Source organism: Oncorhynchus gorbuscha, linkage group LG12 (genome assembly GCF_021184085.1).
Source record: "Oncorhynchus gorbuscha isolate QuinsamMale2020 ecotype Even-year linkage group LG12, OgorEven_v1.0, whole genome shotgun sequence".
In the NCBI taxonomy this organism is placed as follows: domain Eukaryota; kingdom Metazoa; phylum Chordata; class Actinopteri; order Salmoniformes; family Salmonidae; genus Oncorhynchus; species Oncorhynchus gorbuscha.
Window position 1 is genome coordinate 38,818,454 of NC_060184.1, and position 17,485 is coordinate 38,835,938.

Below are 17,485 nucleotides of genomic sequence, written 5' to 3' on the forward strand. Positions count from 1 at the left end.
TGGGCTCCAGAGTGGCACAGCAGTCTAAGGCACTGCATCTCAGTGTTAGAGGTGTCTCTACAGACCCTGGTTCGTTTCCAGGCTGTATCACAACAGGCCGTGATTGGGAGTCCCATAGGGCATTGTCATTATGGGGTATTGTGTGTAGATTGATGAGGAATTCTTTTATAATCATTTTTGGAATAAGGCTGTAACGTAACAAAATGTGGAAAAAGTGAAGTGGTCTGAATACTTTCCGAATGCACTTAATGTATTTATTTATTTTCCCTAAATAAGCTTTGTTGCACAATTAAATGACAATACACTACATTTCAAATAGTCAGCAATAATCTAATGAATTCAGGGCTTGTAAAAGTATACCGAAGCTTAATATAAGCCTTCCACAATCATACTCACCACTAATGTATTAATGTATTATTTTTAAAATGGTTTAACCCGCTTTTTTTGCAATAATCACTTATCTGGCTTCCAAGTCTGTCTATGAAAATGGCCTTTTTTGTTTGTTACAAATAACCATAACCGCGCACAATTGCACACCCACGAATAACGACCAACTTCTTGTAGCGGACATTATAGAAATTGAACACAAACAAATCTCTCAAGCACAATCCCACATGCTAGTGGGTAGCCTGCTGATCTTCATATTTCCAGTCTAGAACAGTCGAGCTGTTATGAACACACCCTCCTCCTGTTTTGAACAGCATGCCAGCGTGTCCACTTTCTTCAGATGTTGAAACCAAGTGGCCTGCCTGGATAAGAAGATGCTCATTTCTCAGAATGATGACTTGGCCAATACCTTATATAAATGTGTCTATTTGTGTTAATCGCTCATGTATAAAACATAGACTAGAGAGCTAGGAGATAGCACTTTGTGGCTAAAATACCGCAAGCGGTATGTTACATGGTACTGCAATGCCAAAAGATACTGGTAAGCGACACGTTTCCTCTTTTGTCTGTGTCAACGCCGTGCACGACAGAAACCATTTTAGTAGGGTCTGCTGTGTGTCAATCCTGGGACATGAAAAGGATATCGCCAGAGAGGTTTTAAGTTCTCCTCTACTACGGTAAAACAGTGGCTCAATTTGTTTCGGAGTCCGTACGGCTGACTCTGTTGGACCAAACCTCAAATGGGAACCGCTTTTTGTCAGAGAGGAAGAAGCGACCTTTCACCTTTGTTGTTGTAAAGTGGCAGGGGGAGGGGCTTGGTGTGCGTGGAGATGAGACCCAAAATGACAACATAAAAAATAAATAGCATTAAAACATACATTTGAATGAATGGAATTAACCCGATATATAACAAAGCCCTGGTGTGTGCTTCCAACATCAAAGCAGCAGCAGCATTAACATTTAGAACTGTGACACACACTAGCGATAGGAGACTAACCCTAAGCCCTGGCTAAACCTAAGCAGCGTTTACAGACAATGCACTAAAGACGGCTAAATCGCTGCAATCCTATTCCAACCACTGATTGCCAATTATGATAATTATGTGCTACTTTAGCCCCCTTTCTGCAAGTATTAGCCACTCCTAACCACAGATCTGGGATCTGATTACCCTATGTCCAGTTGTTACTTTATGCACTGTAGAGGTAAAATAAATAAAAGGCCTAACCCTGAAACAGTGGTTAGGGGCAACTTCATGCAACTCCCTCTGGGGTGTGTTTGAGCCTTTGAAATCCATTTCTGGACCCTTTTCTGTGGGTTATGATAGCGGATGTGGTGTGTGTGTGTGTGTGTGTGTGTGTGTGTGTGTGTGTGTGTGTGTGTGTGTGTGTGTGTGCCTGCCAGGGAAAATAGCTCTGCGAAAGCCTTCTGCAACATGGCAGTACACAGACAAAGTTATGAGTCAGGCTGTTATTGGAAGTCTGTTATATAAGCTGCTTGCTTGCGTATTTGGGGTTTGGTGGTGAAGCGAGGGAGTGAGAGAGAGACGGAGGGAGCAAGGGAGAGAGGAAGGGAGAGCCAGGAAGGGTGAGAGAGAGATGGGGGAGTTTTTCCCGAACATGCTCTTCTACACATCCAGAGAGCAGAGATAGAGTTGTGACTGGAAATGGAATTGCTCAGTTTTAAGACATCCGGCAGATTACATTGTGAGATATTGTGAAATGTATCAGGGATTATTATTTGTCTTACCCACTCTGTCCATTTATTTGGGTTAGCCCTGGGATTGAATAGTCTATTTGGGTTAGCCCTGGGATTGAATAGTCTATTTGGGTTAGCCCTGGGATTGAATAGTCTATTTGGGTTAGCCCTGGGATTGAATAGTCTATTTGGGTTAGCCCTGGGATTGAATAGTCTATTTGGGTTAGCCCTAGGATTTAATAGTCTATTTGGGATAGGCTTAGGGTTCATCGGCTACGGAAAAAGAGACAATTCTGTTTGGAAGGAGAGGGAAATCCCTATGGTCCAGTATTCATGCAATATCTTGACCCAGATGTGTCGTGACCTGTGTATTAGAGTGGTGTTCTGTTTGGTTGTGTGTGTTGTCGTTGGAGTGTGTTTTTGTCTAAGAGTGCGTATTTGTGTCGAACAGTGTCTGACTGTGTGTTAGAGCCTTGAGAGCTTGACGTGTGTTTTGGAGTGTGGGTGTGTTTCTGAGGAGTGTTTGAGAGCCTGGAGACCGGGATGCAGACTGCACAGACCATACACACACACACACACACACACACACACACACACACACACACACACACACACACACACACACACTCACACTCACACTCACACTCACACTCACACTCACACTCACACACACACACACACACACACACACACACACACACACACTCACACACACTCACACTCACACACACTCACACTCACACACACTCACACACACTCTCTCTCTCTCTCTCTCTCTCTCTCTCTCTCTCTCTCTCTCTCTCTCTCTCTCTCTCTCTCTCTCAGTTCCTGCTGCAGACCCACTCACTTGGCTGCAGAGAGACCACGCAAGAGCACGCTAATCTGTTGGCATGACAACTGGGGCGGAATATTTGGCTGAGGAAGAAAAGATGAATGAGCTACAGTGGCTGTGATGTGATATAAATAAAAATGTCTTCCCCGAAAAGCCTTCAGAAGGCTTCAGAAGACAGACAGACAGACAGACAGGCAGTCTATGCTGCTTTAATTACAGACAGAGCGGAACGATGCTAGATACACACAAGTAGGGAGGGTTTGCCGCATCCTCTAGTCGTCAAAAAGCTAACAAAAAGCTAACAAAAAGCTAACAAAAAGCTAACAAAAAGCTAACAAAAAGCTAACAAAAAAGCTAACAAAAATGAACAATTCCACAATGAAGACTGCATGGTGATGAATCACGGCCACGGCATCTGTTTGGTGAGTAGGCCTAGACTTAATGATTCTGATCAAAATATCCTTGTCGTCTTTATCAAACTAATGTTTATGCATATTTTCAGTGTGGAACCTGTCTATGTGTAGAGTGGTTATAGCCAAGCCTTAGGCTAACCAATTGTAAATGGCACTAGCAGTTCGCAAGTAGCCAAAGTGAAAAATAGACAGGATGTAACTATTCCAAAACTGCAGCTCGTTGTTGGAACACATATTTCCCTACTCCAATCAACCAGTCCATGTTTGAACGTGCGATAAAGCTGTCATCAGTCTTGCAAGGAATGTAGCTTCCGTATCTCATCAGTGTCTATGTTTTTTATAGAATTGTACTTCTGCAGGTTTACAGGAGCTTGCGTGCGCACTCAGTAGCACGCGTGTGTAGAGGGAGCAGTCGGAAAGCAATTGAGCGAGCGGATAACAAGTCTAGATCACCTCCACTCCACGCACAGAGGCGCATGCAATGAAAGCTCTCCCCCGCATGTCATTTGGCATCCTCCTGATTGGCATCCTCCTGATTCCTTCATACAAGCAAAAACTCAAACAGGAAGTACCAGTGACGAGCTTAATACGGACGTGGTCCAATGACGCTAGCACAGACTGGGATACGTTCCGGGATTCATCCACTGTTGTCCCCACAGTGACTCTACCCACACTCTCACACAATACTACACTGACACTCCAACACACACACACACACACACACACACACACACACACACACACACACACACACACACACACACACACACACACACACACACACACACACACACACACACACACACACACACACACACACACACACGCTCACATACACACATGGACATATAGACACATGTCACATACGCTACTGCTACTCTGTTTATTATATATTCTGATTGCCCAGTCACTTTTACCCCTACCTTCATGTACATACTGTATTACTACCTCGGACCCCTGCACATTGACTCAGGACTGGTGCTCCTTGTTATTGTTATTGTATTGTTTTCCTATTTCCTTTTTTATTGAGCAAATATTTGTCATACTTTTGAACTCTTTTATTAAGCATTGTTGGGAATGGGCTAGTAAGTTAGCATTTCACTGTAAACCTGGCCTCCCGAGTGGCGCAGTGGTCTAAGGCACTGCATTGCAGTGCTAGCTAGATAGAGATCCTGGTTCGAGTCCAAGCCCTGTCGCAACCGGGAGACCCATGGGGCAGCGCACAGTTGGCCCAGCGTCGGCCGGGTTAGGGGAGGGTTTGGCCCGGCAGGGGTGTCCTTGTCTCATTGTGAACTAGCGACTCCTGTGGCAGCCTGGGAGCAGTGCACGCTGACACGGTCGCCAGGTGTACAGTGTTTCCTCCGACACACTGGTGCATCTGGGTTAAGTGGGCATTGTGTCAAGAAGCAGTGCGGGTTGTGTTTCGGAGGACGCGCGGCTCTCGACCTCCGCCTCTCCTGAGTCCGTACGGGAGTTGCAGCGATGAGGCAAGACTGTATAACAACCAACTGGGAAGAAGAAAAGGGGTATACAATTTTAAAAAGTCTGTGTGACCAATAAAATGTGAATTGATTTGGGTTGTTGGGAACCTATGGAGGTCAGAAGAACGGTATAAAACCAAGGCTTGGAACGGGGTCTGAATTTCTAGTTGAATTCCTGCTGAAAGCCTGCGAGCAGTGCGGAGAGATCTTTAACTGCTTCCCACAGATGATGACATCTAAGAGTTTCCTAAGCAAAGTGTCACGCTGAGAGTTTGAAAAGAGAGAGAGAGAGAGAGAGAGAGAGAGAGAGAGAGAGAGAGAGAGAGAGAGAGAGAGAGAGAGAGAGAGAGAGAGGAAAAGAAGTGATGGGGTTCCAGCGAAACCGTGTTGGCGGATGAACGAGTGTCTAACGTGAGGCCTTAAAGGTAGCTTTCACCTCCACGTCTGATACACTTTGGCCAAAAGCCATAGATCAGGGAAGGCCAAGAACTACTGGCTGTGTAGACTGGCAGGCGTGTTACAGCAGGGCTGGAGCAAAAGCCTGAATGAGAGGAGGGTTGGCCATCCCTGTCATACTGAGTGTGTCAAACTCTGTTCAAGATTTAGAAATTCAAAGGGTGGCATTTTCACACTAAAGGCTGGAATGTTCAATGGAGTCTCCAAGAGGAACCCCATTTAAAGTGTATTTTTTGGGGGCCAGGTAAAAAGGTGCTTAACCCCCCCCCCTCCAAATGTTCCCAAAGACAATTATTAAAAGTCAAAATAGAATTTAGAATGCTAATTGTTAAGGCAAATCATTTAGTGAAGGGGTAATTTGGTGCTAACAAACTTTTTAGCCAAAGTCTGGGTGGATGGCTCATCAGATCTCAAGGCTTTAAGTCGACACACAAACAAACAGGCCTTCGATCGGTCACACCTTGGATTACTCTTAGTCTACCCATCTCAGGAAGAAAAGCACAACAATCAAATGAAACACTGAATCTTGGCCAACCAAATCTTGGTTAAGATTGCCTCCCCTCGTAAAACCCTGAGGTTTACGTCACGACAAGAGAGAGGAGAGTGGACTGGGAGCTCCCGAAGCAAAACAATAAGTATTGTGTGGCTGCCACGCCAGTCCAATTAAGGAGCCTGAAATGAATAAGGAAGACAAACTACATCTACAAACTACATCTACATCTACAAACTACATCTACACACTACATCTACACCAGATATTCAGCCTCTCTTGGAGGAAATCAAAACAGCCCACTTTGTCATAATGTCTTGCTCAGTCTTAGAGCAGGGTCAGAGAGAGAGACACATTCCTGTCTGCCTAGTTAGTTTTCATGGGAAGATGATCTCGAACTAATGAGTATTCACTGGAATGTGTAATATTGAGGCTACTGCTACTGCACAGGCTATGTCTACCTCAACCGGAAATAACAGTTTTGCTTTACGCACATTAGGAGACCTAAATAAGGTGGTCGTGGAATGTGTGTGTGTGTGTGCGTGCCTATCATTCTTCCAGGGCTCCCTTGAGAGAGAGAGAGAGAGAGAGAGAGAGAGAGAGAGAGAGAGAGAGAGAGAGAGAGAGAGAGGTGACTGAGGGTGGGAGTGCTGTCTGAGTCATATCATGAACACAGATACTCACAAACCTTTTTCCCCTCTGCTAGGGATGGAATGAGGGACAGTAAGAGTGAGGGATGAAAGAATGAGGGATGAGAGAAAGGATGAGAACGAGATCTGAGGAAGGATGCGACCTGCCCCGGGGCTGCTTTCTCCAGCATGACGTCATTTAACTGATGACTCCGTAACTGCAACGACAGACACACACACACACGCACGCACACCCACACACACACACACGACAGACGGCTAATTCAACTTGAAACTTTATATTTTATGACGGTTGAGCGTTTGACCGAGGCCGTCTGGGCTAAGTGCTCACTCACACAATGAAACTGGCAACACAGTCAGTCTGCTTCCCTTTACTTACAGTATGACAGAAAGCCATCCCTCGTCTCTAATCACACAATGGTTGGCTCTGCAACCTGCAGCCCAATCTGGATATCACTGCAACTTCTCTGTTTTACATCTATTGCATCATTTTACAGTGTATTTCTTGCATGGCAACCACATGTGTGGGGACATTTTCCATGATTTGACAGAGTCTTAGGCAGACAGACACTTCCTATTCCCAGGAGAATCGTACAACAGGAAAACTTACTATCACCCCAATACCTAATCATACAAGCGATAATGTCCAATCCAGTAGCCTGAGTCTTTAAACATGATCTTTAGAATGGGCTGAATGATAACAATGAATCAGTTAAAATAGGTTTGGGTCACTGTTACTTTTGGGGGATAGTAAATCCCTTACAGCGATAGAGAGGAACTGAGAGAGAGAAAGGGAGAGAGAGTGAGGGTCAGAGAGAGAGAGAGAGAGAGAGAGAGAGAGAGAGAGAGAGAGAGAGAGAGAGAGAGAGAGAGAGAGAGAGAGGGTCAGAGAGAGAGAGAGAGAGAGAGAGAGAGAGAGAGAGAGAGAGAGAGAGAGAGAGAGACAGAGAGACAGAGAGACAGAGAGACAGAGAGACAGACAGACAGAGAGACAGACAGACAGACAGACAGACAGACAGACAGACAGACAGACAGACAGACAGACAGACAGACAGACAGACAGACAGACAGACAGACAGACAGACAGACAGATGGAGTGTGAGAGAGAGAGGGAGAGAGATACAGAGAGACAGATGGAGTGTGAGAGAGAGAGATGGAGGGAGAGAGATAAAAACAACTAATATGCAGATGGAAAGAGGCCCAACCCTCAGGTTTTAGCAGGAGGATAAACGGGTCTGATGAGAAAAAGAGCATCCTCCTCACTTCTCTCTCCTGGTCTGTTGGAGCGCCTGTGGAGCACACACACACACACACACACACACACACACACACACACACACACACACACACACACACACACACACACACACACACACACACACACACACACACACACACACACACACACACACACACACACACACACACACACACACACACACACACACACACACACACTTCGGAAAAGGTTAGATTTGCTCTCTTGGCTGTGTGTGTGCTCCTGTGGTGTTGGCCGATTCTGGTTGTCGTGGTTACCTGGCATTATTCTGGGATGCACAGCCTCCATCACCATGGAAGCCAGGCAGGCGCAAAACCCCCAGAATCCTTCACAAAGGCTTTTTTAAGGCGTGTACTACTCCTTGACCACCTTTTAACCCATATTATTTCCATCACACCATCTATCGCTCTCTGACTCCCTCTCTCTACAACCATCACTCACTTTCTCTTTGTATTTCTGCCTCTGCTCCCTTCCTCCGTCCTCTCTTTTGCTTACCCCTGCTTTTCTCACCATCCCCCACTCTCACCCCCTCTCTCTCTGCCATTCCCTCTCTTCCCCTCTGATTTCCCTGCAGTTTTTTCCAAGCATGCATTTTCCCATTTGAATTCCTCGCAGATTTCCTCTTTCCTATTTTCTATCTGTCCCTTTATCTCTAATTGTCTCTCCTTCCATCACTCTCTCTCTCTCTCTCTCTCTCTCTCTCTCTACTAATAACCTGGGTATTGATCCAGCTGTAGAAAGCCGTGTCCATTTCCTGCTTAGTGGGAGTCAGCTGACACACTCTACTCCAACACACACACACAGAATCACGGAGCGAAGAGGAGGGATACACACACACACACACACACACACACACACACACACACACACACACACACACACACACACACACACACACACACACACACACACACACACACACACACACACACACACACACACACACACACACACACACACACACACACACACTGCTGACAAAGTGCAAGGGAAATCACAATGAGCCTACAGTATGCATCCGTAAACAAGGAAGGACAATACAACAGACACCAGTGGTTCAGTTAGTGGTTTAGGAAACATGAATACAGCTAAAGGGGTTGAAATTATTTTGTGAAAGTAAAGTAGACTTGAAAGACTTTTTCACAGCGTGATGGTGATTTTAGCGTGTTTCTCCAATGTGTTGGAGATGAGAGGATGTGCCGGCCAGCAGGCTGCAAACACCACGCAGGCAACTGGGAATGTGTGCCACAGACTCTCTTTCTCTCCCTTCTCGCTCTTATCCCTCCGTCTCTGATAAGTCTCCCTCTGTTCGCTCTCTTCTCCGCTTCTTCCCTGTTTGTCTCTCTCTTTCTTCCTCCCTCATTCCCCCCGTCACTGTGCTAACAGTATCCTGACTGAAGCAGTGACTGACTGCCAGGGCCTCGTCCAAATCAAACAGGAGTGAAGCTATTATCCGTCCGACCACAGAGACCCATGCTGGACAGCAGTCAAGTCAGAGGAAAACCACATCGCATGCTGACTTTTCCTTCGTGCCTTTTACAGTAATACGAGACTGAACTGTGTCTGAATAACCTGTAGATTTACTCAAATCCCTCTAGCCTTCTAGCCAAGTGCGTAAAGGTGCTGGTTCTCACAATTGTACCACAGCAGGAATCATGTAGTAGAGGTGGTATTGTAAGGAATGTCAGTACTTAAGTAGTGGAAAATTCAAGGTGGTGGTTGTCTGTACTTCTACTTCTACTGCAACCACTGCTCTAACCCTTGTATCTGTAACTTACTGTAGCCCTCACTGTAATTTACTGTAGCTACATAACCCTTCTGCCTTAGCTGTAATTTACTGTAGCTACATAGCCCTCCTGCCTTAGCTGTAATTTACTGTAGCTACATAGCCCTCCTGCCTTAGCTGTAATTTACTGTAGCTACATAGCCCTCCTGCCTTAGCTGTAATTTACTGTAGCTACATAGCCCTCCTGCCTTAGCTGTAATTTACTGTAGCTACATAGCCCTCCTGCCTTAGCTGTAATTTACTGTAGCTACATAGCCCTCCTGCCTTAGCTGTAATTTACTGTAGCTACATAGCCCTCCTGCCTTAGCTGTAATTTACTGTAGCTACATAACCCCCCTGCCTTAACTGTAATTTACTGTAGCTACATAGCCCTCCTGCCTTAGCTGTAATTTACTGTAGCTACATAACCCTCCTGCCTTAGCTGTAATTTACTGTAGCTACATAACCCTCCTGCCTTAGCTGTAATTTACTGTAGCTACATAACCCTCCTGCCTTAGCTGTAATGTACTGTAGCTACATAACCCTCCTGCCTTAGCTGTAATGTACTGTAGCTACATAACCCTCCTGCCTTAGCTGTAATTTACTGTAGCTACTAGGGGTGTGAACATTTAAACGTTAAAATGTTTCAACTAAGTTGGGATCCTTAACGTTAAGAAAAATCCCTAACCTGAAACACAATATTTTCTCCCTCCACATAATTAACATCACAGTGCAGTTATCATAAACCATTATTTTCCATGTTATAGCCTAACTAGACTATATGCCTATAAAAGCCTGGGGGAAGTTGTGTAATTTAAAATAAAACCAGCGAGGGAGAGGCAAACTTTCGGTTACTTTGGTGAATTTGGAAGACAATTAAGACATTGCAAGATGCAGATCACCAAGACATATGTCCCTACCTCGCCCTAGACTGCCTGCTCTTTCTCTCTGCTAATGACACAAGTGTGTGTTCAGTCTGTTGTGTGTAGAACATCCTAGTTTAGGAAAGAGCGGTCTGCGCACAGGCAGCAGGAAGGCTAAGATGTTCTGGTCTCCTAGTGATGGAAGTTAGTCCCGCTTCAGAAAAGGCATGACTTTACAGACTGTTGAACTCCAAGTCTCCAGGGAAGGTTTATTGTCGGCGTTTCAAAAGCCGTAGTGTCGTCTACCCTAACAGACAAACAAACATGCCATAGCCGAGGCGCTTTCGAGGGGCCACATACGATTATATCTGAAAAGGCTAATCGATACAGTCGATACCGGTAACCTGCTGTAATTTCATTATTATGAGACAGAAACCTACCCCGCGCTCGCAAGACCGGTCCCATGTATCGCCTAAAATAGTATGTCAAATAACGCGATTTAGCAAGACATTGTGTGGAAAGATAACGCATCTATTTGACCTACCATGAAAAAAAACCATCATAAACAACACAGCAGCACATCAATCAGCAACGTTAATTGTCACAATAGCACATTAAATGCCAGAACAGAATATGACTGTACAGAGTCATTCTTCTGACGCAGCACCTTTTTTTAACGGTCTGAAAAGTCATCAACTATCCACGTTACTGTTGCTGCGTTCTGTCTGTAAAGGGCTGCGGTAGACATAACTTCATTGCCTGAGTCTACCGGTCATACACACGTAATAGGCCCACTATTCTGCATTATGAATTGACGTGGAATTGTGTATATTTGTCCTTCAAATGTGTTTCGGATAACCGATCAAATAAATGTCAGTTTAAACGGCAAAGAAGAATTGTCCAGTTGTCACATCCCTCGTAGAAACATACCCTCTGGCCTGGCTGTGTTAAAAGCTGCTTACCAGAGGAAAACTCAGTGAGTCTGTTAAAGCTGATCTAATCATCAGTTAAGAGAGGAGAAATCTGACCAGTGATCACACACCAGATTACTACTGGGCGAAACCTGAAACCATGGACAGGATGGAGGGATGGCTGACGCAAGGATAAATGACTGATTGCAAGGATAAATAGGAAGAGTGTTTGGGTGCCAGACAGACATACACTTGATAACGATAGTGCCGAAGATCACAAAAAAACACTGCACAAAACATTGAGCATGTGTCTCAGAGCATTCTGCAACCATGGCGACAGTGGCAACATCAGGGAAGGATGCTCCAACGCACCATGGGAGCTGCAAGCGTTTTCGAGGAGAAGAGAAGGATGAGAGGAAGAGGAGGAGCAGCAGGCAGAGAGAAAGGAGAGGGCAGACGGAAAGAACAAAGAGCCCTGGTCTCTGACACACACACACACACACACACACACACACACACACACACACACACACACACACACACACACACACACACACACACACACACACACACACACACACACACACACACACACACACACACACACACACACACACACACACACACGGCTGCAGCCCTCAGAGACAAACACAACACAACAGCACCACTGTCATCACCCCAGCCGGCTTGGCAAGCTTCTTCACAAGGCGTCAATGCCTCCTCCTCTCTTCTCTCCTCCTCCCTCACCCCCTATCAGGACCTAGACATTGACTGCACAGCTTACACATTAACATTCTACCCCAGCCCCTCTGCAAGGACAACCACTCACAGCTGGCACATAGAAACACAATGTATGGAACAGAACTGACACGGCTGTCAATTCCACAGGATAGACATGTCCATTCATTCTGTACATTGGATGTATATTTATACATCTATTTGCAATCCCATCAAGGACCCTGCTCTCTAATAGACACAGGGCCTGGCTATTGGTAGCTGCAAATCTCTACTGCATAGGCAATATGATTATGAATTATGTCATTTGAGATGCAGCCAATAGGAAAGTAGATATCCGCTGGACTGTGCTACTGTATGCTGCTCTGTTACTATTGCTCATTGCAAATTAGCTGTGGTCCTCACTAATGCGCATAGTATTACAGTATTACTGTCTCCCCAATGGTAACCTATCCAACCCAGTGTAGCGCAGCATCACAGTAACCTACCCAGTGTTACCCATGTAGCCTACCTGACTTTAAACTCCTGCGCTGTGACCTGGACCTGGGCACCAGCAGGCACAGCCTCAGTACAGTAGATCTGAGGGAAGTAGAACCGGTGGGACTGCACGTTTATATCCATGGTGCTAGCTACCTCACATCAGACGCACAGCACAAGCCCAGCTACAGGAAAGATTTGAGGATTTATCTAGTTTCTCCGTTGTCTCTTCGGATTCTTCTTTCCTTTCCCCTGGTCTGTCCGTCCAGGCTGTGGCGTGAGTTAACGATAGAGGTCAGAGGTTAGCGATGGCATCCCAGTAATTCCCTCTCTGCGTCTCCGCACCTAATGGGGTTGCCGTGGATTCACAGTCACAGCAACGGAGAGATACAGCCGGGCTTCCCCCCTCTCTGCCAAATACACAACCCCCCCTTTCCTCCCCTCTCTTCACTCGATCACCTCTGCTGGCTCCTCACAGACACGCAAACCTATTTCTCCAGTAACAACACAGCAATTCACATGGAGCAGGATAATAAATACATACAAATAAAAGAACAAAGACGCTTCCAATGACAACGCGAAGGAAAAGGACGCAGATTGAACAACTCTTTTGGGTCCCTTTTCACCAACGCATCCTTTGCCACAGCAGATATTTTAGATGAGGTGGGGGAGAGAGAAAGAGGAGAGAAAATAAAATAGGAACAGAGAAAAAAGGGAATAAATGAAAAACGATAGAGCAGCCCTCAGAGTCTGAGAGCACTGAATGAGAGACGAGAGGAGAGCCCTTTGGGGTTTTTGCCGGTCGAGTGAGTGAGCGAGTGAGCGAGAGAAGGAGAGAGAGAGAGAGAGAGCAGTAGAGCAAGAAAGGGTTGCGGTAAAGTGAAAGAGAGCGAGAGAGAGAGAGATAGAGATTCACCGTGCTGTGAGGCGTTGCCCTCACACTGCCTCTCCTCTGCGTGTCTCACTGGATTACAGCCTCCACTTCCATCCCTCCATCCCTCTCTCCCCTCCTCCCTCTCCCCCCTCCCCTCCCAGCTGTGATATGAGCAGTTGGCCGCCAGCCCCAGAGGCTGCTGGTCCTCTACTCCCCCTTCTCACATCCCTCACTGCTCTCCTCTTCTGACGCTCCTATTGGACGGAAACAGGGATGCGTAAGCCCGCACGGAGCGAGGGATGAGGAGAGAGCATAGTAGAGGAGGAGTGACTGTTGTTAATTCATCCGATGGCTCCTGTCTTTCTCGCGTCTAATTCGAGGTGGCATGGGTGGGGTGGAGCTACAATACGGATGTCACACACACACACACACACACACACACACACACACACACACACACACACACACACACACACACACACACACACACACACACACACACACACACACACACACGCACACGCACACGCACACACGCACACACACAGAGAGAAACACACACCAGTGGGTAAATAGAGATACCAATGCGTCTCTCGCTCAAGTAAATATCTGAACCACAGATATATGATATATGAACCGATATGGAAGTACTTAAGAGTACTGTACGCAACCTCCCATTGCCACATTGCTATCTCAAATTCCTAACAAATGAAGCGTAGTCCGTTCAGAAGGGAAACCCGAGTGTGGCTGATTGCGTCAGCTGATATTACACCAATTGGGTTCACACTCTAATTACATGCCGTCTATTCAGTCTACCAGCACTACACACGCTTCCTCCACGCCGGATGTCACGTGCTTGCCGTGTTGCTATGACTAGCGACCACACTCTGCGCCAGCTGTTTCTGATATCCCACCACCGCCCCCAGCCTCCACCTGTCTGCGTTTCTTCCATCAAGGGATTTGGTATAGCATATCGTGCTCACTACTTCATATCACGCTTGGCTCTGGCAGTAAGCTACCCTGAGGGAGCCCTAATGCCAAACCACGCAGTACTATAGTGTCTAAGGAATGGTAAAACGTGCACGTTGTGTTTTCTTTCTGAACTGACCGTACTACGTTTCTTAGACGTCACACACCCATTTAGGTATTTCGACTGCATATCCCGTCCATTTTTGTCGACGTCACCCACTCTGGTTGGAAGTGAAAACGACTTCAAAAGAGCCTGCGGTAAAACCACTGATCGGTTTAACACGTAAGTATCCATCCATGTTCCAGAGGACCGTAGAGGTTAGATTATATATCTGATATTACCGGGGAGAGCTCCATCATCTCATCTGCGGCTCAAATATCAAACCACCACACTAAATCCCTAGGCTGCAGAGACACATTCCCCCGAAAGGGAAATCAGAGGAGGAATTCATTCTATTCCTATGGAGACAGGTTCCCATCTCTTTCAACAGTATTAGTAGCACTCGTCTAATTCGGTCTGTCATGGACCGTTCGATTACTATTGGTGGTTGAAGCATTAAGGCGGAGTACAATACAGTACAGTGGGGATGTTTCTGATCAAGCAATTGATTCTTATCAGTATCCTGTGATTCTTATAAACAGAGATACAGTATATTTAACTCAGACAGTATGAGGGCACAAGGCCAGACCCAGATGCAGACACGGGAGGCAGATGGTTTGAGTCTTTGATATTTATTATATTCCAAAAGGGGTCGGCAAGAGAATGGTCGTGGACAGCGAAAAGGTCAAAACCAGTTCAGAGTCCAGGAGGTACAGAGTGGGAGGCAGGCTCGAGGTCAGGGCAGGGCAGAATGGTCAGGCAGGTGGGTAAAAAGTCCAGAAACAGGCAAGGCTCAACACCGGGAGGGCTAGAAAAAGAGAATCGAAAATCCAGGAGCACGGTGAAAAACATGCTGGTTGACTTGGAACATACAAGACGAACTGGCACAAAGAAACAGGAAACACAGAGATACAGTGCCTTGCGAAAGTATTCAGCCCCCTTGAACTTTGCGACCTTTTGCCACATTTCAGGCTTCAAACATAAAGATATACAACTGTATTTTTTTTGTGAAGAATCAACAACAAGTGGGACACAATCATGAAGTGGAACGGCATTTATTGGATATTTCAAACTTTTTTAACAAATCAAAAATGGAAAAATTGGGCGTGCAAAATTATTCAGCCCCCTTAAGTTAATACTTTGTAGCGCCACCTTTTGCTGCGATTACAGCTGTAAGTCGCTTGGGGTATGTCTCTATCAGTTTTGCACATCGAGAGACTGAAATTTTTTCCCATTCCTCCTTGCAAAACAGCTCGAGATCAGTGAGGTTGGATGGAGAGCATTTGTGAACAGCAGTTTTCAGTTCTTTCCACAGATTCTCGATTGGATTCAGGTCTGGACTTTGACTTGGCCATTCTAACACCTGGATATGTTTATTTTTGAACCATTCCATTGTAGATTTTGCTTTATGTTTTGGATAATTGTCTTGTTGGAAGACAAATCTCCGTCGCAGTCTCAGGTCTTTTGCAGACTCCATCAGGTTTTCTTCCAGAATGGTCCTGTATTTGGCTCCATCCATCTTCCCATCAATTTGAACCATCTTCCCTGTCCCTGCTGAAGAAAAGCAGGCGCAAACCATGATGCTGCCACCACCATGTTTGACAGTGGGGATGGTGTGTTCAGGGTGTTGCTTTTACGCCAAACATAACGTTTTGCATTGTTGCCAAAAAGTTCAATTTTGGTTTCATCTGACCAGAGCACCTTCTTCCACATGTTTGGTGTGTCTCCCAGGTGGATTGTGGCAAACTTTAAACGACACTTTTTATGGATATCTTTAAGAAATGGCTTTCTTCTTGCCACTCTTCCATAAAGGCCAGATTTGTGCAATATATGACTGATTGTTGTCCTATGGACAGAGTCTCCCACCTCAGCTGTAGATCTCTGCAGTTCATCCAGAGTGATCATGGGCCTCTTGGCTGCATCTCTGATCAGTCTTCTCCTTGTATGAGCTGAAAGTTTAGAGGGACGGCCAGTTCTTGGTAGATTTGCAGTGGTCTGATAGTCCTTCCATTTCAATATTATCGCTTGCACAGTGCTCCTTGGGATGTTTAAAGCTTGGGAAATCTTTTTGTATCCAAATCCGGCTTTAAACTTCTTCACAACAGTATCTCGGACCTGCCTGGTGTGTTCCTTGTTCTTCATGATGCTCTCTGCGCTTTTAACGGACCTCTGAGAGTATCACAGTGCAGGTGCATTTATACGGAGACTTGATTACACACAGGTGGATTGTATTTATCATCATTAGTCATTTAGGTCAACATTGGATCATTCAGAGATCCTCACTGAACTTCTGGAGAGAGTTTGCTGCACTGAAAGTAAAGGGGCTGAATAATTTTGCACGCCCAATTTTTCAGTTTTTGATTTGTTAAAAAAGTTTGAAATATCCAATAAATGTCGTTCCACTTCATGATTGTGTCCCACTTGTTGTTGATTCTTCACAAAAATATACAGTTTTATATCTTTATGTTTGAGGCCTGAAATGTGGCAAAAGGTCGCAAAGTTCAAGGGGGCCGAATACTTTCGCAAGGCACTGTATATACACCGGGGATAACAAGCGACACCTGGAGGGGGTGGAGACAATCACGAGGACAGGTGAAACAGATCAGCGTGTGACAGAGTGACTATTAGAATGGAGCCACTGGCTACCAGTCGTTATGTGCCTGTAGCACAGGGACTGTGACTTGAGTCTGTCGTTGTGTCTGTGCTCTGAAGAGAAGCTCAGGTCAATAAAACCGAGAGGCTGCCCCCCTTCACCAAACTGCTCCCCTGACAATAGAAGGCTCCTGGAACAAATGTGTTGGTCTCAAGCAACACACTGATTCAGACAGAGTACAGAAGAAATACAGCATTTCAACCACACTGGTCCAAGCCGAACCAATCCAATCCCTCTGTCAGTCTGCCATCCATTCTCTATCTTTATTGAACTAGTAGCAGTAACATCGCCCCAACTAAGGCTGGGCGATATTCAGCATCATCAATACTGGTATGGAGCCACATACGGGTACAGATTTATACAATATCGTCTTGAACAATATGTTGTGACAGTGCTAAATGAAATGAAAAGGTCTATAAACTGGACGACTTCACTAGAACTTTCATTGCTCAGAA

At 45.7% G+C, this 17,485-nt stretch overlaps 1 protein-coding gene across 7 annotated transcripts in view; it reads right to left on the reverse strand.

Annotated features, from left to right (window-relative positions):
• LOC123990987 (ena/VASP-like protein) overlaps nt 1–17,485 on the reverse strand; it is a 65,097-nt gene that overhangs the window by 31,998 nt on the left and 15,614 nt on the right. The window contains exon 1 of one of the 7 annotated variants that reach the window (XM_046292068.1): nt 13,351–13,423. The exons of 5 other annotated variants lie outside the window; for them this stretch is intronic. Coding sequence is in view for 1 of the 2 variants with exons in the window: in XM_046292066.1 (XP_046148022.1) it covers nt 12,469–12,578 (110 nt within the window). In the remaining variant the exon portion in view is untranslated. Of the gene's footprint in view, nt 1–12,468; nt 13,296–13,350; nt 13,424–17,485 lie in introns of those variants that run through there. One more of the 7 variants, XM_046292066.1, reaches the window with a different exon arrangement.